The 23,442-nt window shown below is 36.9% G+C and overlaps 1 protein-coding gene across 1 annotated transcript in view; it reads left to right on the top strand.

Moving 5' to 3' along the window:
• Positions 1–23,442, top strand: part of LOC150088061 (uncharacterized) — a 309,524-nt gene that overhangs the window by 229,246 nt on the left and 56,836 nt on the right. Inside the window, exon 10 of the mRNA XM_090369999.1 lies at positions 22,162–22,323. Coding sequence (XP_090226125.1) covers positions 22,162–22,323 — 162 coding nt within the window. The remainder of the gene's footprint in view (positions 1–22,161; positions 22,324–23,442) is intronic.

Genomic DNA, 23,442 nt, shown 5'->3' with positions numbered 1-23,442 from the left:
ATAGTAAACAAAAAAAATAATAAGCCCTATAATAATAATAATAAATAAATAAAAATAATACGAAAAAAAAAAACAGCTTGGAGAAATTACTTTACTATTTATTGCTCAGCTTTTTTCTGAAAATGATCCTTTTTAAAAACAAAGTATATTAAGCATTTTTCCTGATAGACTTGACCTTATTTTTGTGTTAAAGGAACCAGTGATCGAAAACACTGTCTCAGATTGGACACTTGTTGGTTTAATGGTCAGCAGTGCTCTATAAACTTTCTCCAGCTTTTTACTTCTACTGCTAGTTGCGTCCAAAATTTTAAATTCTTTGCTGATTTCCAGTTCACTTGGATATTTTTAAGGCTCTTCAGTTAATCTCTTTATTACACTATCATACTCTCGCATGGGGCTTAGAGTGGAACAGGTATCCTGTGTGTTATCAGACACTCAGCCTAAAACACTGATGGATCCAATATCTCTCTATTACAGAAGATTTAGGAGAAGTCCGGTTGGCCTGCCTCCCTAAAATCCACTCATGCACACCTTCTCGATGGTAAGCCCTGTTATGTCACTTAGGTGGCAACGAATGTGTAGAGTGGTTCTCTTCAAGACGCCTGTTCAGCATAAAGAGGAGGAAAAGACCAAACCCTCCAGCATGAGAGCACAACAATACAAATGGCCCTCAGTCCCCAGCAGCTTTCACTCTCCCTCTTATGGCAGCGAGAGGATCAGAGTGGAAGCAGAGGGTGCTAAGAATCTCTGGGTACGACCAGGCTGCCATGCACGGAAACTGAACTTGGCCTGTTATAACGTACGATCACTCATCGGTGAAGACAGGATATTAGAGCTGGAAAAGGAATTAGAAAATGTGAATTGGAATATCATCGGTTTGGCTGAAACAAGAAGAAATGAATCACTTATAAGTTTATCAAGTGGAAATCTGCTGTACACCAATGGAAACAGTGAAAGGAGTGAAGGTGGAGTTGGGTTTCTGGTCCATAAAGATTTTAAAAACATTTTGGAATTCAAAAGTACATCAAAAAGGGTGTCATGGCTAATACTCAAGATTTCTAAGAGGTACAAGCTAAAGATTATAATGATTTATGCACCAACATCGAGCCATGATAATGAAGAGGTTGAAGAAATGTACACCGAAATTGAGAGTCTTCTAGATGAGCAGAAAACCCACTACACTATTATTATGGGGACTTCAATGCTAAGGTTGGAAAAAGGCAAAACAGCGCAGAAAGAGGAACTATAGGAAATTTTGGAATTGGTGAAAGAAATAAAAGAGGTGAAAGACTTGTGGAATTTGCAGAATCTCAAGGACTGTCAGTAATGAACACTTTTTTTCAAGAAAAGGGTGAACAGAAAGTGGACATGGAAGAGTCCAAATGGATTAACAACTAATGAAATCGACTTCATCCTCTCTAACAGAAGATATATTGTGAATGATGTTACCGTCCTGAATAAGGTAAATGTCGGAAGTGATTACAGAATGGTAAGATGTACACTTGATATAGATGTAGGAAAGGAAAGGAAAAAACTGACTCGAGTAAATAATACAAAGGTCTTTGAGATAACAGAGGAGGAAAAAAAGCAGTATGTACTGGAACTTAAAAACAAGTTTGAGCTTCTGCAGACTGCTCAGGACCAAGATATCAACGAGGAATATTACAACTTTCTGAAAGTGATAAAGCCCAAGAAACCTATAGGGAAACAGAAATCCAAAGAAGAAAAAATTAGTCAAGAAACACTTGTCATGATGAACCGAAGACGACAAATGAAGAGCAAGAAAAACACTGACAGGGAGAAAATTGAGTATACTGAGTTATGCAAAGCCATTAGAAAGAGACTCAGAGAGGACATAAGAAGATTTAACACAAGAAAAGTAGAACAAGCATTAAGGGAAAACAAAGGATTTAAATCAGCAGCCATGAGCAGTAATACAGAAAGACAAATGATACTGAAACTGAAGAATAGCGATGGTGTACTTATAAACAGCAGAGAAGGCATAATTCAAATGGCAGAAGGCTACTATAGAGAATTATACAAGGCGCGAGGGAATGATACCAGCAGTGGGGAAGATGGATTGCAAAGTAGCAACACATACGACATACTCGATATTCTTCCTGATGAGGTAGAACACGCATTGAAGAAAATGAAGAATCGGAAAGCCCTGGGGAAAGATGAAGTTACTGTAGAGTTGTTAAAATTGGGAGGAAGAGACATAACACAAAAACTGGCAAGGCTCTTCACAAAGTGCATTAGAAAAGGTGTGATGCCTAAGCAGTGGAATAATGCAATCATAGTTTTGCAGCATAAGAAAGGCGATAAATCAGAAATTGGAAATTATAGACCAATTAGCTTGTTATCCCACATCTACAAGTTGTTCACAAGGGTCATTACTAACAGATTAGAAAGAATACTTGATGAGAATCAACCGAAAGAGCAAGCTGGCTTTAGGACAGGATTCTCAACTATGGATCACCTTCACGTAATATCACAGCTAATGGAGAAAGCAAATGAATATAAAACACCATTATGCCTGACATTTGTGGATTATGAAAAGGCATTTGACTCCATACAGCATAAGGCAATGTTTCGGGCACTGGAAAGACAAGGCATAGATACCCCATATATTATGATTTTGAAGAAAATATATGAGAGTGCTACCTCCTTTATTAGACTAGACAAAGACAGTAGCAAATTTAAAATCGAGAAAGGAGTTCGACAAGGAGACACAATATCTCCGAAGCTGTTTACTGCTGCCCTTGAGGAAGCTTTCAGAAGATTAGACTGGTCACAGAAAGGAGTCAATGTGAACGGAGAGTACCTAAACCATTTACGATTTGCAGATGACATTGTGGTTATAAGCCACGATCCCAAAGAATTAGAGGAAAATCTTAATCAGTTATGCACAGTTAGTAAGGATTTTGGACTAAAGATGAATATGGCTAAAACAAAAGTAATGTGAACAAGTATGCCACGGAAAGGGAAATAAGGATTGAAGGAGCAGTAATTGAAAAGGTGGAGTCATATACTTATCTGGGACAAGAGAAGAATAAATTTTGAATGGATAGCATTCAGGAAATATAGTCACATACTGAAGAGCAATATCCCAGTTTGTCTGAAACGTAAAATAATGAATCAATGTATACTCCCCACCATGAATTATGGAAGTGAAACTTGGGCCCTCAACAAAAGAATGGAAGAGAAGCTGAGAACTACACAGCGAAGAATAGAACGAATTATATTGGGAATCAGACTGTTAGATAAGAAGAGAAACACATGGATTAGGCAGCAAACTCAAGTAAAGGACATTCTTATCAAAACTAAAGAACTAAAATGGTCCTAGGCAGGACACATAGCTCGAAGACATGATGACAGGTGGACAAAGAAAATAACAGAATTGTACACAAGAGGAGCTAGAAGAAAACCTGGAAGACAAAGGCGGAGATGGATAGATGAAATTCATGAGTTTTTGGGTAGTAAGTGGATGGCAAGGGATCAAAACAGAAGGAACTTGAAAGTTGCTGGAGAGGCCTTCATCCTGCAGTGGATTGAAAATGGCTGATGATGATGATGACTCTCGCATGAATGTACCGTATCTCCAACATCGGAACTAGACGAGCCTTTATTTTCTTCTAAAAGAACAGTTCACTTATTTTCAGTTCCTTCTTTCAATGCTAAAGCTCCTTCGGAATGTTTTGCAAATAATCTCTGATAAATCTCTTCACCATGCATTTTCAAAACTTGCTTACTTGGAAAATCAAAAGTTCTTGAACCTGAATCTTCTTTCCTAAACTTTTTGGGGTTGTGTAGGTAGCTCAGCAAAGCCACAGTTTGGAAATTTCGTCTTGCATTGTAATGCTGCAAAAGCCTTTGGTGAAACTTTAAAGCAAATGGCTTTTCTGCTGTATCAAGCTTAGCAAGCAGAAATGCTACTGAAGACTCTGCTTTAAATAAGTCTGTATCTTCTGAGGTTATAGCCTTCAGAATCATTTCAACTGGTCGCAAATTTTCACATAGCAATTCAAGTGTTTTCCAGTCATCGTCAGACACAGCTTCAGTTGACAGTACTGCACATAGAGCATTTGGAATGCAATTTTTCAATTTCAAAAATCTCTCAATCATATAGAATGTGCTATCCCATCTAGTCTTGCGATCTAATGTAAGTTTATATTCTTTCCCATTAAATTTTGCTTTAACAAAATTTTGTATTATATCATTTTTGGTAGGTGATTTTTGAAAAAGCTTGCAAATTTTTGTGACTTTATTAATAGTTTGTGCAATATTGGCCATTGGATTGAAGAAATAAATGAGCTCATCGGTAAAGTCGGTTTGATAAAGCATGCCCTGCTGTCTTTCTTCAACTTCTTCATCGTCACTACTTTCTTCATTATTTTCATTTTCTTCATTGTCTTTGGGAGACTCAGAGACTGTCGCACCATAATTGATTGCTTTTTTCATAAAGTACATCTATAACTGACAGATGTATACAATAGGCTATACATTGTTGATGATTAGGCGTAATTTGCTTGCCAAACTTAATCATCATTGCTGCTCCATCGGTGGTGCAGGCAACAATATCCTCATCCAAGTTCAAACCAAATTCTTTCAAGTGTCCATTCACAATTTGCTCGGTTCTTCTGCTATCAAGTGAACCATTAATCTCAATAAGACCTAACGACCAATGATTGTCTTTTGAATGCACATTTATATTCATATACCTTTTATTTTGTATAGACGTATATTTGTCTAGAGTCAATGAATACCGTGCACCGAAAACCAATGAATTTTTGAAATGCTGAATGAGTTCGTCTTTCTTAGTTTTATAATAATTCAGAACCATATTTTTAATTCCATTCACTGAGGCTGGTGGTAATTTATCCTATTTATTTCTCTGAAGGTGAAGACTTGATTGTATAAACTCACTCTTGGCAATTGAATTAAAAGAAAATCCATCTAAAGCAGCTAATTTTGAAATCTCTTCTTCCATAGATTTTTTAACGATAAAGTTTTCTAATGTTCTTACCATTTTTACGGAAGGTTCACTGTTATCTTGTTTAATGTCACTCTGATGCATTTTCTTTAAATGCAACATCAAAGATGATGCAGATCCTCCAGACGACTTCATTATCTTCTGACATTTTGAACATTGTGCTTCATCTTTGCTTTTTCGAGCAAAATAATTCCATACATTTGATTTCATCTTAGACATATTAAGAGTAATAAATACAAAATTTGTATTAATTAGTAGGAATTTATATCACCGACAATTTTAAATAAAAATATTGAAGATAACAAAGGCACAATATTATGTGTCACTCCCGCAAGCACTGAATGAAGAGTCTAAACGAAGTAAGTTTCAAAATTTTCACGAAAGAAATTTTTAATTTATTTATTTTCAATTTTTTTTTCCCCCAATTAAATCTATTGTATTTTCAAAATTACATAAAAGCTAAATTTGGTGAAGCTGCTTTTTGGAGAACATTTGATTGCAAATTTAATAGTAATAAAGAAGCAAAAAACTTTCCACGATTGAAATTTGATGCAATATTCAGCGAATCTGTTTCTAGTGGGTAACCATCAATAAGGCGCGTTCCATAACTTGCCTGGCAAACAAGATAAATGGAACGGAGAAATGTTGAGCATTTTCTTTTACACTATCGCTCTGACTCACTCAGTCGTAAATGAGTATACCTGCATCGTGCCGTGATACAGGCGGGAAGATAAAATGTACCCCTCCTAGATTTGGGCCACTTGCCCATGAGATTCGTACCTACCTTAAAATAAAATAAAAAACATGTTTAAAACATAAAGCAGTTGAACGATCCAGACAAACAAACAAAAGAATATGTGCGTAACGAAAAACTATATTCGAGGGCTAACTAAAAAAATATTCAAATCCAGTTTTAGAAGCTCGGTTTCGGTTTTAACAACTCAATATGAAAACCGGTTTGCAAGCCCTAATTCAAACCCATCTTTTGGAACTTTTTAGGCAATGAGAAATCACAAAATTACAGTGAAATTGCAGATGAGCTAATTTTAGCATACAGAGAGTTGGAGTGCAATGTGTCGCTAAAACTTAATTTCCTACATTTCAATTTAGACTTTTATCCTGAAAATTTTGGAACCGTCTTCGATGAAGACGGTTCCAAGATATTTCACTAAGATATTTCTCAAACGGAAGAAGGATACTAGGGAAAATGGTGTCCAAATATGTTTGCAGACTACCTGTTGGAATCTCGTACAGGAGACACCAATAGATGATTATAAAAGGCAAGAAACGACAAAATAAATGTTTTGTTATCAGATGAACATTTTTGTAAATAGAATAAGGTTAATGACCCATTGTTCAATGTTTAGTACTGTATGTTACATTTTCTTAAAATACGAGGGGTGGTAATTTAATTTGTAGAGTGGTGTAAGATTTTGTTTGCCATGTAAACCTTCCATAACTGCTGCTGGAGGCACTCCCCCTGATCCCTACAGAATCAGGATGATTAGTTTATTCTGAATTGAGACAGTGAGATTTGGAACATAATTAATACTTAAGTGTCCGTAACTTGCCGCCATTGTTATACGATACAACGTTATATCCCGAACTGGATAGCGTTAGTATAGTATATAATATAATATTGTCAATTAATGAGTAAAATCTATTCATTTTATTAAACTTTGTTTTCAATTAAATTGTACTTTTAACTAAATACATATAACGACTTATATGTATTAGATTACAAATGTAACATAATTAATTAAGTGACATATCGTAACTCGATATGAAAGTTAAATAAACGGAACTCGTAGATAATACTTGATACTGAAAAATATATATAGTGTTATAACTGTGTTGGGATACAAATTTAGGGTTATAATTTTGTACTGAAATTGAAATTTTATTGAAATTAAATCGAAATCATGACTCAGACCAGAGCAGCAAAGCAAAAGGCTCAAGCTAATGGGAGTGCTGTGCCTCAGTGGAGAACTGAGGGGGGCAGTTGCCCTCTGAATCACAACCTTTTAAAATGCACTGCTTGCATGATGTTTGTGGAGCAATCGGGTACGGAACATGATATTGCCATGCGGGATGTCTTTGTGTGTGAGTGCACGTGTGCGTGCATGCGTGCACGCGAGTGATGCAAGGAGTGTAACAAAAACAGGCGACAACTCAGTGTTGTTTTGGGCCTACATCAGAGCTTGAAGGACAGGGTGGATGCCCTCGAAGGATCTAAATTGAGGGGCCCATCAAGCTCTCAGCTGCCCACATCAGTGCCAGAGCTTGCACTTTGTCATCACGCAACGCAGCAGCAGCCCCCAAGGCAGAATGCACTGGTCCCACAGGAACTAGAAGTTGTTGGTGACTCTGTTGTCAGGGAAATGGGGTACATGCTTTGTAAAAAGGATAGGTGGAACAGGACCAGGGGCAAAGGTTAATAACGTTGTAGAGCGGATATCATCTTTTAAGGGCACGTTGGCACTAATGATATTAAGAGTAGGAGACTGACAAAATTACTTAACAACAAGTACAGGTCACTGTTGAAAAAAAGCGGTGAAATAGGGTTGAATTTGAAAGTGCCTGCAATTCTGCCCAGACACAATAGGAGGGAGTATATGATGAGAGCCTTGTCAATTAATTCAGCCTTGGAAAGATTGTGTAAGGCTCAAGGGGTAGAATTTTTTTCAGCCTGGTCTGTACTTGTTAACAGGAGAGACTGCTTCTACAGGGATGGATACACTTAAATAGAAAGGGTGCAAGAATATTTACTGATGCTATCGAGGCAGTGTTCGGTGAGTCGGAAAACTGCTAGCTTGGGGGGATACAAGGACTAATAGATTCACAGTAGCCACTAGCAGAGGTGAAAGTGATTCTTGCAGTGCTTTTATTGGAATGAGCAGCAGCCTGGAAAACAAGATGCAGGATATTTCAGAGACTGCTGGGAGTCATTGCGGTACAAGTAAACACATGGGTTGTGTTAGGGTAGCTAAGAATAGGAAGAGGTGCATGTATACTTGCGTGTACACCAAGGCTAGGAGTTTGGTAAATACATTTGATGAATTTGAGGTATTACTCAAAACATCGAGGGCAGATATTGTTGGGATATCAGAGATGTGGTCACACAGCTATAAGGAATGCAGAACTGGAATTTGGGGAGTACAATGTGTACAGAAAGGATAGACAGGTTAGGAAGGGAGGAGGAGTTATGCTATTAGTTAAGAAACACATAAAATCCGAAGAAGTGAAGCCAGTTGACATCGCTGGACAGTGCAGTATCAAGTCAGTTTGGTGTGACATAAGCATTGGGAGATCAAAATTGAGAGTAGGAGTGTGCTATAGGCCTAATGACTCTGATGAGTATAATAAGAAACTGTACAGGGAAATAGAGTCAGCCAGTAAATCAGAGTCTTATAATGGGGGATTTTAATTTCCCAGATATTGACTGGAATTTGTGGGTTGGTCACTCAAACACTAACAAGGCTTTTGTGGATTTATTGGATGATTGTTTTCTACATCAGCATGTTCAGGAGGCAACTAGAGGGAGTAATACTCTTAATTTGATTATCAGTAGTGATTCTTCACGCATTAAGAATCTGCAGATAAAGGAACCACTAGGTGGCAGTGATCACAGTGTGCTGAAGTGGGATTTACTCAAAGAGGTAACTACCATCAGGGGTAAAGGTAAGGGTTATTGCTTTCGTAAAGGCGACTACGATGGTCTGAGACAGTATTTAAATTCTATACAGTGGGACCAACTGATGATGTTACCAACAACAAATTCAAAATGGGAAGCATTCAAAGAACTTACCTTGGAAGCTACTAGGCTTTACATACCAAGTAAGAAATATTGTTCAACGATTAGGCCTAAATGGATGTCAGATGAACTAATGAGACATATGGCAGAGAAGAAAAATGCATGGGATACACATAAATTAACATGTGACAGAGAAGCCTATGATAGATATAAGTTAATCTGTAACCAAGTTACAAAGGAGGTTAGGCTGGCGAAGGCAGATTACGAGAAAACTTTGGCACGGGATGCAAAGAAAAACAGCAAAGAGTTCTTTACTTATGTAAACTCTAGAAGGAAGGGGATGAATCACATTGGTCCACTTGATATCGATGGTTCAACTGTTGATGATCATGCTCAGGTAGCTAACAAACTAAATGAATATTTTGTATCGACATTCATACATTAGGAGTTATTCAGTGAGGGGAGTGCCAGAGGTGTATTCAACTCTGGCAGTAAGCTAGATGATCTTGTAATAACTGAGATTAAAGTGGTGGAGAAATTGTTGAAGATAAACACAAGAAAGGCAGCAAAGGAAGTAAGGAAACCCTTAGCCATAATTATGACAGCTTCCTTGGACTCAGGGGAGGTACCCATAGACTGGAGATGTGCAAATGAGACCCCAATTCACAAAGCAGGATCAAAGGTTGACACAAGTAATTATAGACCTGTAAGTTTAACTTCTGTTCCAAGAAAATTAATGGAGCCACTGGTTAAAGAAGCACTGTAGGATCATCTAGACAAGACTTCAGTTATAACTCGGATGTAGCATGGTTTTGTTAAGGGGAAGTCTTGCCTGACCAATTTGATTGGATACTATGATGCTGTCACAAAAGAACTGGATGCAGGGAATAACTTTGATATTATATACTTCGATCTCTGAAAGGCTTTTGATGCTGTTGCACATGGAAGACTGCTGCACAAATTGGAGGGAACAATGTGGAATTGGAGGCAAATTGATGCTATGGATAAAGGGGTGGTTGAGGGGGAGAAGACAGAGAGTGGTAATCAATGGACACTGCTCGTCGTGTACTAATGTTATTAGTGGAGTCCCTCAGGGTTCACTGGTCCATTATTGTTTTCTGTATTTATAAATAATATTGATGATGGTATATCAAGGTAATGTCCAAGTTTGCAGACAATACGAAGGTTGTTAAGGACACTACTGACGCTATGCTGCTGCTGCTGCAACAGGATCTGGAAAGGTTGAGAAGATGGGCTGAGAGGTGACAAATGAAGTTTAACATTGACAAATGTAAAGTACTACATATGGAAAACAGCAACCCCAGACCAACGTATTAACTCTGTGGTACTACAGTGACAGTGGTAGAGAATGAAAAGGACCTGGGGGTAATTGTGCAGGCAGATATGAAGTTCTCTGAGCAGTGCAGACGGGCTGCAAGAGTAGCTCATTGTGTCTTGTCAATGATATACAGGAATTTTTCTACCAGCGATAATAAGTGATTATTCCGTTGTATAAGGCAATGGTCAGGCTACACCTTGAGTACTGTATACAGGTCTAGAGCCCTCATTTCAAGAAGGATGTACAGCTGCTGGAACAAGTACAGAGAAGAGCAACAAGGTTAGTGAATGGAACAAAGGATTGCTCTTACGAAGAAAGGCTTAAGTTTTGCAAATTACAGTGTCTGGAGACTAGGCACCGGCAAGGTGATCTTATAGCCTTGATATAAAGTCATGAATGGTTTGAGCATGCTTAATGCTGATGGGATTCTTTCTCTTGCTCAGAATAATCACCTGAGAGCGCATAAATTCAAATTGAGCAAAGACAGATGCAGGATAGATGTGCAGAAATTTGCCTTTAGCCAGAGGGTAGTTTGTTGGTGGAACAGACTTCCATCCCTTGTTGTGGAAGTTGATAGCCTAAATAAATTTAAGGCTCAGCTGGACAGGTATTTCGAACGAATGGAGCGGTGGAATGGAAGTTTTTTTTTTTTTTTTTTTTGACTGATGCTGCATAAGCTTGCTTTCTTGCATCATATGCCTCTATTAATGTTAATTCAATATCTGCATAAAAATATGCGATTACAATATCCTTTGGGAGACAGCCAGTGGTTGACAGCTAATCTCACCTGGAGGTTCAAGTCATTATTTAGCATTGTAGCTGTTATCCTACCTAGTACCAATTTGTGGTAAAATTTAGGTATTAAAAAGGTACATAGGATAAACAGCCTTTGCTGGGGCTTTAGTGGTGCTTTGCAAAGCCTTACTAGCAGGTCATCCAAGGAGATAGTAGCTTGTGCTTTACCCAAAGGAGTGAAATCAAACGCCAAGGTATCTCGCTTTCGTATCCACAGATCCAAATGGCAACCATTCATCACCTATCAAGAAACTGAAGCTCTCTGTCTTCATATTCTTCTCTCTCCCAGATGGATTCAAAGAAAGTCCATGATTTTTTTCATATTTATTTCTAGACTACATCTAAAGAATCTATTTCGATCTAATAATATCTGCAGTCCAGTAGAAGTAGAACCTTCTAGGACTAGGTTATCAGCAGATGCCAGGGAGTTAACTTTACATTCATTGAGCTCAAACCTGATGTAGTTGGGCAAGTCTACAAATAACATCTAAAACAAGATTAAAGAGCAATGATGACAATGGATCACCCTGCGTCACTCCCCAAAGTGGTTTAACTTCCTGGCATTTGCCAAAGATCCTCATGCAAGTAGTACAGGAACTATGCAGATGTTGCATATACTCATTAAATGTCACTGGAAACTTCTTCACCCGCAGCGCCTTGTTGATTGTTGAAAAAGAGACATTGTCAAAAGCTTTGACAATGTCAATAGATTCTATATACAAGTGCTCCAAGCTCCTATGTGAATGAAATATCATAGACTGTAGAATAGAAATATTTTCAGCTACTCCTTCTGGGTACAAATTCCTTTTGTTTAGTATCCAAAACAATTTTCGTCATTATCCTATTAATCGGTATTTTGTGGTATGTCCTCACAAACACTGAAGCAACAGTTATTGGTCGAAACTCAGAGGGATCTCTTGCTGTGTCCTTCTTCGGAATAAAGATTGTAAAAGCACGAAGAAGAGATGATGTTAAACGGTCTATCCACAGAAATATGTGAAACAAATCTAACAGGACACTCACTAGGATATTCCTCAATAAAACTGGCAGAACAAGCCCTCCGGATGAGGACTTGTAGCATACTTTGGATAAGCTGATCTCAACTCAGATGTAATGATAGGTTTACACAATGTCTCAAGGAGATCCAAATCCTCGAGACCATCACGTGTTGTCTCCAATGTAGAAGAATCCACTCTTCAACACGAAAAATCTTCCTCCAAATATCAAAAAATACAGCAGCATCAACAGCCTCATCCATCGTTGATCCTCAAACCTTGGTAGTCTATCCTCGCATGCACGAGGTCTCCTTACAGTAACTTCAGTTCCGGTGATGTTAATGCTGATAAAATGATCCAGTTCCTCAAAATCATTCCATCCAAAGCCTTGGCCAGCATTCCCTTCAACTTCCGATGATTAAAAGTTTCTTCTGGTAACTTAGCCAAGGATCCTAAAATTGCATCATGGAGAGTCAACATTTTCATGTCAGATGGAACACTCTCCCATGTTTCCTCTCATATTGGCAATAAAACCCGAGAACTTAGACCTTGAATCTGAGCTTTGGACTCCCCTTTGCCTTAAAAACTAAGGATGATATATTAGAATAGGTAGCAAACTTCCTCCTACCTTTATGGCTTCTATTGTATGATGAGGAAACAACTCTTGCATCTTCTGATTAATGTTGTTCACAGAAGTATTTTTAAGATCAGCCTTGGCATGCATTAATAAAAGGACTTGTTCACTCCATCTGGCCTTGGTCCTTGACATCTCAACAGATAAATTTGCTTCTATAGGGTGTGCACACTTAATGTGCACCCCTCTTCCAGTTTTGATGTTAAAACTCCTAGTACAATACAGGCAAGTCCAAGTCTTTCTGGGATCTAAACTGGAGGGCTTATCAGCCCCAGCAGCAGTTGGGTGGTCTGAATTCGCCTGAGACAAGCAGTCCCAGAACTTGGTTTCTCTTCTAGTTTTGGGCCCGAGAATCAAAAACCCGGGTGGGGTTAGGAGCCCTGTCAGGGAGGAAAAGCATGCACCACTTTAGCCAGGCATCGCCTGCCCAGCCCACACCACGAGGAGGTAGAATGCTCCACCCATTTGACCGATGTCAGTAGCCACTTTGTGAGCCTTGCTTTCCAGGCTTCTACTGCTGCTGCTGTTAAACCCAAGATAGCAGTTTTCTAACCCACCTAACACTGCCTCACGACATCAATGGATATTCTTGCACCCATCAAATAATGGGTGGATATTCTTGCAAACCATGCAAGAAAAATTCTATCCCACGAGCTTTGCCCAGTCTTTCCAGGGCCAAAGTGATTTAAAAGGCTTTTGTCATGTACTTTTCCTGCTCATGTTATGGCAAAATATTCTATACATTTTCAAATTTAATCCTTACTGACAACTTTTTTTCTTAACATTTACCTATACCTATTGAGTAAATCCTCAGATCTCCTATTCCTAACATGATTATTACCAAATGGCATGTAAAATGTTATCTTTTTAATTAAAAAGATAACTGCTCAACAGCATCTTTAACTTTTGCCACTGTTAGACATGCTATGGTTCTATTGTACTAAACTGGATATTCTTTTTGCACAATATATTTCTCTTTTCCCTGAGCTAGTATTGGTACCAGCAATAGCTACTTTCTGTGGGAACAGCTCCTTCTTCCATTTGGAATATAGCTGTATTGTCTAATGCATGAGTGTTGAGCGTTGCAGCTAAGTACTTGATCCCTCATTTTAATTCCGTTGAGGACATCAACCCTGTTCTTTGAGCTCTCATTTGCTTATCAGAACACTGAATTTGTGCTTAATCTCCTCAAATTCTTTGCATCAAAAACACAAAAATGCATCCCTTTTAAGCTGTGTCATGAAAGCCATGTTTCATAGAACTGCTCTTGGCATATTTCCCCCAAGCCAAATCATTTCTGCTACTTTGAGCTCTTTGCTCTGCTACTGTAATCTGAAGCTTGATTCTAATTTAAATTTAAAATAATACATTAAACTAAGAGATCCATAAGTGCAATAATAACCCTATTCCCAGGTTATGCACCAATAGTATGCACTACACTATAAAGTTGCATTATATATTATGTTACAGACTGACCTGAATTAACGCGATTAATTCATCCCATGAGCGCATCACGCAAAACAGAAACGCATTAATTGAATATAATAATCAAAAGGGAAAATTATAATTGGTCCTTGACCTTCAGAAATGTCCATAAAGAATTTTAAAAATACCTCTTAAATAACTTTTTAACTGTATACCATGTAAAAGATAATGAAAATAATTATGGACTTAAAAGTTTATTGCATAAAACAGCGGTTCCCAAACTGTGCCGCGGAATATTTTAAATTTTCAAGGGAAACAGTGATACTCGGCGTAGTTCACAGTTTCAACATTTTTTATTAAGTTGCTTGGACCTAACTACTTAATAAATGGAACTGTTAGGTATTTCTTTTGGTCTCGGTGCGCTGTGAAACTAGTTCTTTTACTGTTATCTCCTTCGCGGTAACATTTTCATATGGCTCATTTAAAAATTATAATTTTTAAATGCAAGTCTGTATTGACTTCATTAGCGGGAGACAAACAAGTAACATGTCTTTTTCCGATGGTTGATGGAACACACTGAGGCGGGCAGCAGGCAAACGTTTGTTTATTGCCCATCTGACATGCGGTAGGCTTAACACGGGATTCAAATCCTTTTTAACTATCACAAAAAAAAAAAAAAAAAGATCGCGTTAACTGGAAATTTGCATTGTGTAAAGTGAAAAGTAGTATAATTTTTTCAAATAGCGGTAACTGAAAAATGTATTAATCGAACTCGCGTTATGCGAGGCCTGGCTGTATATAGTTACATTATAAAATCATGTTCGTGTAGTTATAAATTTATATTTTTTTAGGCGATATAAATAGTTCTAGTATGAATTATAGTCCTATAAAAGTATATTAAAGAAAAGAATATTAAATTGCATTTATTTCATTCTTATACTAATGCAAAGAACGGTGGTGGCAGAATTCTTACCTACTTCGACTCTCAATTTTGAACAATTTCAATGGCCAAGTAAGAAACAATTTCACCTGCTTTATAAAATAAAAATTGCACTACTAATAATATTACTCAGCTATTAATTTTAAACAGAAAGTTAACAAAAAACAATCATTTTTAATTAATAAAATGGTCTGTCTAATTAAGTTTAGAGTAGAAGCCTTAAGTTATGAAGCTCTGCTTTTTATTTTATTAAAACTATGCTTTTCTATTGGAGCAATGCTTTTTATCTAGAGTAGTGTAATACCAAAGCAACTCATTGCAAAATGCCTCTGTAATATGAGATCGGTGCACTAAGTGGCTGTGCCTAACATGTACATTGACTTTTTGAAAACATCTACGTAGCCTCTTTCAAAAATGGCTTCCACTCAGTAATTAGTGTGTGCACATTTTTGTACTCAATGTGTTTACTCAATATGCTGTACACTTGACATTAGCAACCATAGATCCTTTCCTGCACTGTCTAGCCAGGATGCCAAGTGTATTCGTAGACTTGCGACTCCTGTGCAATCTTTGTGCCGCATTTTGATTAACAACTAAGGTTCTGTTTAAATTCTATTGTTCTCTCTCTCTCTCCAATTTATTTAAAGTAATCATGCAGAGAAGAATACAAGCATAAAATGAAGAATTTCTTTGACCACTCTCTCTCTCCATTTACTTCACACTTCACTGAATTGGGGGGGGGGAAACCTGTCTACTCCAAAATTGCTAATGCACTAGCAGAATCATTTTCTCCTATACAGCCAATGCTTTATTAACAAAATGCAGTGGATCATTAAATAGATCTTCAATTAGTGCTGCAGGCCCATATGTAGTTCATTACATTATACGGAAACATTTATTTGAAGGTGACTTGTCCCCCCTGTTGGCTTTGTGTAATCAGATTTCTCTATGAAAATACTTATCCTCTTTCTTGGTGACATTCTTTCTTTCTTTCTCACCTTATGAAAACCAGTCAAAGCTCCTTTCTTAGTTCAAAATTATAGGTGGGTATCTCTTATGAGCTGTGTGGGTAAAATTTTTGAAAGGATTGTTCATGTTGGGCTCACATAGATCTTGGAATCACAGAATCTAGCTGAATATCATATTTGCAATGTCTTTCTCATTAAACAGCATCCAGTCATGGGCAACTTAGATATCGAAAAGGCATTTGATGCTACTTAGCATTATGAAATTTTTATAGATCTCTGCCATCTAGGGCTAAGGTGCCATCTGCTTGAAATAATTCAGAATTTTGTACACCCGCGATCTTTTCAGGTCTGCTATCAAAACATATTGTCTAAGTATCGCATTTGAGAGAAAGGGGTCCCACAAGGATTGATACTCGTTTCAACTTTATTTGCAATTCAAATTAATAGCATGACACTAGATATCACAAAATCCTTGAAGCTTACATTTATGTGGACAGTATTACCATTTCCTATCAGTTGCAAAGTATTCACTCTATCAAACACAGCTCCAACTTGCCATAACCAAAATCAAATCCTGGATCTTGTACAATAGGTATCACCTAGCAGAACAGAAATCCACTGCCACTAACTTTTATAAGCAACATGTTCTCCACCCTGAACCTGAACTACTATTAAACAATTTTCCTATCCCACTTGTTAAAAGCATCATATTTCTCAGACTGATATTAGACAGAAAGCTGAATTTCCAAGCTCACGTCAATCATCACTGGACTACTTGTTCAAAACAGTTGGATATACTTCAGTCAGTCTCATCCATGTCATGGGGAAGCTGATTGGTATACCCTATCACACTTTTACAGAACTCTAATCTGTTTATGCCTATATTGTAGCTCTCCTAATCCTACCAACAAAAGTACTTTACAATGGCTAAACATTATCTAGTACAGTGGTCTGAGGCCTGCTCTGGAAGGTTTCAGAATTTCTCCCATCTTTATACTGAAGCATATGATCCTCCATTACACACCTTCATAGGAAATCATTGCAGGTTTTCCATGCTGCAGAGATCTGGATCTTCTGTCAAACCCTAGTTGGGAGTACATATATAACTCAGTGGGATTCCTTCAGTGACAGCAAGTCACATGAAAACTGATCTTTCTCTATTGGGTTTAAAAAACTGGTTCAAACCGAAACATTAAACCAAGAAAAATTTTCCAGAACATAACTGTACCCAAACCCACCTAAGATGATGCTACTGCCTCTTGACCATTTTCACCGCTGGAGAAAGATCATTGTTCTTCTTTGCAATATCAAGTAGTTTCATGCAGCTCACATCATTCTCAACTCAGAGGCCTATAAAATATACCGACAGATCATGATGGTTCCAGTCACTGAATTTTGCTGGATCCAGGCACTTGCAGCATTCCAGGAAATGAACATTTCCTGGAATGCCACTAAAGAACCTCTTGTCCCACTCTCACAACATTTTAAAGTAGCTTTTACTGACTACAAGCCTATTATTTGCAAAGCCTACTATGATCTGGTGATAACTAGTGCTACGATAACCTGCTATGATCTGGAAAAGTGTTATCAGCAACAAACTTTTCCATATAAAGCAAGATCCAAAACTGTGGCCATCTAGCTTCTGAAGAAACAGACAAGAGGAGGTAGTCCTTGAAGACTTGGAATTTAGGACACACCCACACCTTGCACACCTTTTCTGCTATTGGGAGAAAATCCTCCTCAATGCACAACCTGTCCCACTCAACTTATGGTCTGTCATTTAATGATCGATTGTCCTCATTATTCAACAATCTGCTGAGATACTTTACAGGATATGGGATATTCACAGACTTTGTATCTTTACCTTAATCATCCACAGCACTGTGGAGTTGTTACTGAGACACTCCATAATCCATATGTACCATGGGAAAGTTTATACATATATACATGCAAACAATTTGCATGTATATATGCCATTGATTTCTTAATGCAGTAGTGTCATGACCATATATGATTGGCCTGTGTGAAATTACAGATGTGCATGTTCTTGAGTTCACCATGTTATGGCAAGTTTATAATCCTGGATTGCCGTATATCCTCTGCTGCTTTTAGAACTCAGTGTTTTTCAAGACTTTACTGTATTTTGTATATTATGTGGATTCAAACATACAAAATAAGTAACTCTCAGAAAGTAAAATTCGCAGACACCTCATATTTGCAAATCAAATATTTTATTGATTGAAGTGCAGAAGTGAAAAATAGGACTTCCTAGACAAAGGCATGTTCAGTTAACTAAATATTTCATTTGATGTCAGTGTTATAGATGTTCTCTATTATGGAGGTGACTGAACTCTTCTAATGGATTGTAAACTGAGTCTGAGTTTCTTTCTTTTTTTTTTTTTTTTTTTTATGAACACAGCCATAATAAACACCAGAAGAAACTGAGCCGTCAAGCAAACTTTGTTCTTTGGGTTTATTTCCATCACAATGCAAACAATGTGGCTCGGGGAGGATATCCTCCCTCACTTTAGAGAGCAGTAAAGATTTTACTAATATAATGATTGAAATAATATCAATAAAGATTTATATTGAAATGTAAGGAGTAGTAACTCTAACTGCAGTTGCCAAAGTTGAGAATGAGCCAAAGACCACCTTCCCTTGTTAGCAGCAACAAATGAGAGAAAAACATAGAGATATATTATGAATGTCACAGTTTGATAAATGATGGAACTGTGCATATCACAACAATAACAGCAAACTAACCATAACTACAAGGAGCAGTACGAAAGTAATGCCTCCTTTTTTTTTTTTTTTTTTTTTTTTTTTCCTCATAAAATTTAATTCCTACAACTATGCATGCCTTTTTCATCATTTGATCCTCAATCATTAATAAACACACTATTATTTTTCCACAAAGTCACCACAATTTTCTATACATTTCCACCATCTCTGAGTCAGATGCTGTATTCCAATCTGTAAAAGTCCTTACCCTTGCTCCGGAGGGCTTTGCAAACTCTCTGCTTGAGCTGGTCATCATCCACAAAATTTGTTCCATGGAGAGGGGGTAGTCAGAAGGTGCAAGATCCAGACTAAGAGAGGGGCAGATGTGGGCGTTCAACTTTTTCAATGTTTCTACATATCGATCTGAGTTGATTGTGGTGCCATGCTCCAAGAAGTCCACTTGAACTCCTTGCGCAGTGAATTTTGATGTTGCCACTTCGTCGACTGTCTCTTTGTTCCTGTGTCATAATGGTGGACCCAGGTTTCACCACCTGTGACTATGCATAAAAGAAAAACCTCTGCTTCACTCTTGTAGCTCTAGAGAAGTTCCATACAGATGACTTTCCGGTCTTCTTTGTGCTTATGTGTCAGCATTTTCAGGACCCACAGGGTGCAAACCATGTTTTAGCCTAGTTCTTTTATGATGGTTATCACAGCAGGTTTCTCTATACCTACTGCATTGCACAATTCCCATGTTGTGATGTGGCAGTCCTCTTTGATCAACATGTTGATCCAGCTTTTATTGTAGCTATGTGAAACTCAACTCTGCCAATGGGGAAAGAGTGTTTTACCAGTATCCACTAACAAACAACTTCATGCAGTTCACACTCAACAATATACTGATTTTTCTTCAATTTATACAGATTGGTCTAAATCTAATTCAAACATTGGAGCAGCTGCAGTGTTTCCGAATACCATTATTTCAGCATTCTTTGCATCTGAATTCAGTGTTTTCTCAGCAGAATTATGTAATTAAACTAGCCTTAGAAAATCTCTGTTTTGACTGTTCTTTATACTGATTCCCTCAACTTAATCAAAGTATTCTGATAAGGCCAGTATTTCAGAATTTTTTCTGACTTTATGGACATTGTGTTATTCCTCAGATAAAGTTTGCCCAGTTATAAATGAAATTAGATTATTACTGCAGATTGAAGAACACCATCAACGGGTCACTTTCTGTTGGATTCCGGCACATTCTGGTATTTTGGGCAATGAACTGGCCGATCAAGCTGCGAAAAATTCATTCACCCTTGATTTAACCAATATCTGTGTTCCAGCATCAGACTATACTTTGATCATTAATGCTGCATGCCTATCAGAATGGACAGCCCTCTGACACTCTCAGACTAATATTAAACTCTTTCAATTCAAACAGGATCCAAAAATTTGGTGCTCCAGTGTCTGTACATCAAGACGAGAAGAAGTAGTCCTTTCAAGGGCAAGAATAGGTCACACCCAACTGACCCACCTACATTTGCTCACTGGAGATGATCCACCACAGTGTCCACATTGTTCTATAACTCTTGACTGTGAAACATATTCTCATTGACTGCCCCTACTATAAACAAGACAGAACTTCAACCTTGCTATCACTGGTCAATCTTCGTAAAACAATAACTCTTGAAAATCTCATTGGTGATAAGGCCAGTATTTCAGAATTTTTTTCTGACTTTATGGAAATTTCTCATCTCTTTATATAATAAATGAATAGGCACATTATAGCCGTAGCAGCTTATTAAACCTCCATAGCAACAACAACAAACCAGCTCTTGTTGTCTGCTGTCACTGATGTTACTGGTCAGCTGCTTCGGGGCTTGTCAGTAATGTCACTTTCCCCACCCTTAAATGTCTTACCCAACATTTAACTGTACTAACATCTACAGTATTGTCACCATAAACATTTTTGAGATGCATATGAATTTTGACAAGAGTCACTGCTTCCTTGGTAAGAAATTCAGTCACCACTCTTTGCTTGATACGTATATCTGTAACATCCACCATTTTGTACTATCTGTGTACTGCAGTCACAACGATCACAGCACCACTCAGTATGGAAAAAGTAGAGACCTCTAGTGACCACTCAGTGACACACAAAATGATCTACAGCACGACATTTGAAAACAAAAAATTAGGCGGTATTACTTTCATACTAGTCCTCTTATTTATATACATTTCCTATGGTAATATTCATATACAATTTAAAAAAAGAAAGAAATAAAAAGTGAATTATGGCTTGATCTGCCAGAGAACAATAAATTTGGTTGCTAACAGAGAAATCTCTCATTGTAGTCCACTTTGAATTTACCAAGAAACCTCACCTGATCAGCCAAATAATTATTTAAGGCAAATAAAGTGACATTATTGACAAGCCCCTAAGCGGCCAGCAGTAATGTCAGTGACAACAAGAGCTGGATCAACGTGCTGATAAAAATAAAAATGGTTGACAAAGTCCACCCATTTTCGGGGGTTGCAGAAGCTGATATTGGCATCTTAATAGGTTTCCTTATTTAATTTTTGTACTCTAGATAGCTGAGGCTAAAGAGCTGGACATCATTCTGATTGTTTTATTGCATTTTTTTGTGGATATGCAATATGCTTGATGGTGCAATTTGCATCTGTGTGCATTATCCAAGATTGCAGGTAGCCTAGGTGGTAACCTTAGTACTACTGTATGCTAATCTGATCCAATAAAGTATCAAAACTTACTCATAGTGCAAGCTGTATGGCTTTAGAAATGAATTTAGTAAATTATGGACTTGGTGGACAAGCAGTCTTTCTATCATGCGCCAAGAAGATATTGTGTTTACTTAACGGCAGTTGAAAGCCTGCTGGCTACCAACTGAATTTTTGGAAGCTTCAAATTAAATATTATTTAACTTATATTTTAATATAATTGAATTCACCAATTCATCATCAAGTTGTGCTGTTTGGATAACATGTTTTTAGCACTAAGGCGAAATGACTATTTTGCAAAAACACACACACACACACACACACAATCTTAAATGTCCAGATTTTGGATATCTAGATTTCGGATGTTCTACTTTAGTAACAGCACATTCCTTAGTGTCCTTCTTTAGGATTGTCAATAGCTTAGTATTACCTATTTCTGTCACCTAAAATCATGCAGTATTATATTCTCCTCGGTTACTAATTCAGCTGGATTTTTAAGTATTAGGCCAGACCCGTATTACTTTGGCATTCCCATCAGCTGATTCCTCTCCAGCTCATTCAATTTCCCTTAAACATTCACTCTCTTATAAAACTCTTCGCATTACAGAATTTTCTTTGGCATTCTCTTTGCTGTTTACTACTATAATCTGGTGAACAGTTCAGTCCCACAATTTCATTCCACCTGCCACCAAATTAACTTCATTCACATCTTTCTCTTTCATGTCCATACCTACCATCATTTCTTGCTGTCCTGCTCCTTGTCTTTTTTTTAATGAGTTACTGTACTTATCATAAATCAAAAATTATAAAGGTAATTATAAAAGTGCTAGGAAACTACCCTAAAATTATAAAATATGATTTCAGATGTATTGAAGAAAAGGAAAAAGAACTCCTCGAAATTAAAGAAAATTTCAAAGATCAAGAATTGTTGTATAAAGAAAAGCTTTCTTTCCACGAGCAACTCAGAGAAATGGTCCCGTTGGAAATAAAGGAAAAATTAGAATATTTAGAAGAGGATGCTAAAAAGTAGGTTTAGTTTTATAAAAGTATCTAAGATAACTGCACATAGAAATTTTTAAAATACATTATCTGTTGCTTTTTTTTTTTTTTTTTTTTTAATTATTTATCATCACTATGGCCAAAGCTACTAATGTACCATAAAATTTTAAGGATTAACAAACAAAAACAGCTTTTATGTTTAATAAATAACAAATTAAATACTGAATACTTTCCCTAAAACTGATATAAAGGAACTGGATTCTAGCTGTGCTTTTCTGTTCCTAGGTCCATTTTACTTTTAGTTTCATGTGAGAATATGAATTTTACATAGAAAATTCAGCAGGTGCCAAGCACAACTAGAAATAAACTTAAAAAAAAAAAAAAAAAAAAAAAAAAGCTAATAGAGACAGTGTTTCTGTGTGCTGATTCCATTTATCAGTAACAGGAATACCACATTTGAAGAAATGAAAATTTAAATTGGAAGTCTGCCTACATATTGAGATAATGAAGAAAGAAGAATGACCAGATGAAATTTTGGAAGTGTAAAACTCCCAAGTGCCTGTTGAGACAGTGTACGTCTTTTCCTGGCTTAAAGTTTATCACAAATGCATTGCATAATTTAAAGAAAGAATAAAAAATAAATACGTTAAACCACTGGATAAAATGAAAATAAAATGGAAAATTCCCATCAGTGGTCAAATTTCCCATTTTATTTCTTCTGAGGTATTTGTTTTCTTTTTGTGATATGCGACTTCCATCAGCATTTTATACAAATAATTTTCCTTGTGAACTTACCCTGGCTTCTAATAAGCCTTTTTAAGTATTAATGCAGAGTTTGATTGTAGGGTTGTTTTTTTTTTTTTTTTTACCTTTTTCACAAACTTGTTACACTTTAGAGATTATTACAGAATTCAGAATTTTGCAATTAGATAGACATTTGTTATTTAGTTTTTTATCCCGCAATCTTTCCTTTTTTTTTTTTTTTTTTTTCTCATTTCATTTATATTATTTTCTATCTGTTGTAGTTCAGTTAAAAAAAAAAGCTAAATATAATTTGTGTAAAGGACTAACTGTATGCAGTTGGAGGTAGCACTCGAGTAACATACTATTTTTAATTAAAAGTATTTATAGTTTTATAATCAGATC

Source organism: Mastigoproctus giganteus, chromosome 3, assembly GCF_048544385.1.
Source record: "Mastigoproctus giganteus isolate SK-2022 chromosome 3, ASM4854438v1, whole genome shotgun sequence".
Lineage (NCBI taxonomy): Eukaryota > Metazoa > Arthropoda > Arachnida > Uropygi > Thelyphonidae > Mastigoproctus > Mastigoproctus giganteus.
This window is presented reverse-complemented; position numbering and strand designations above follow the sequence as displayed.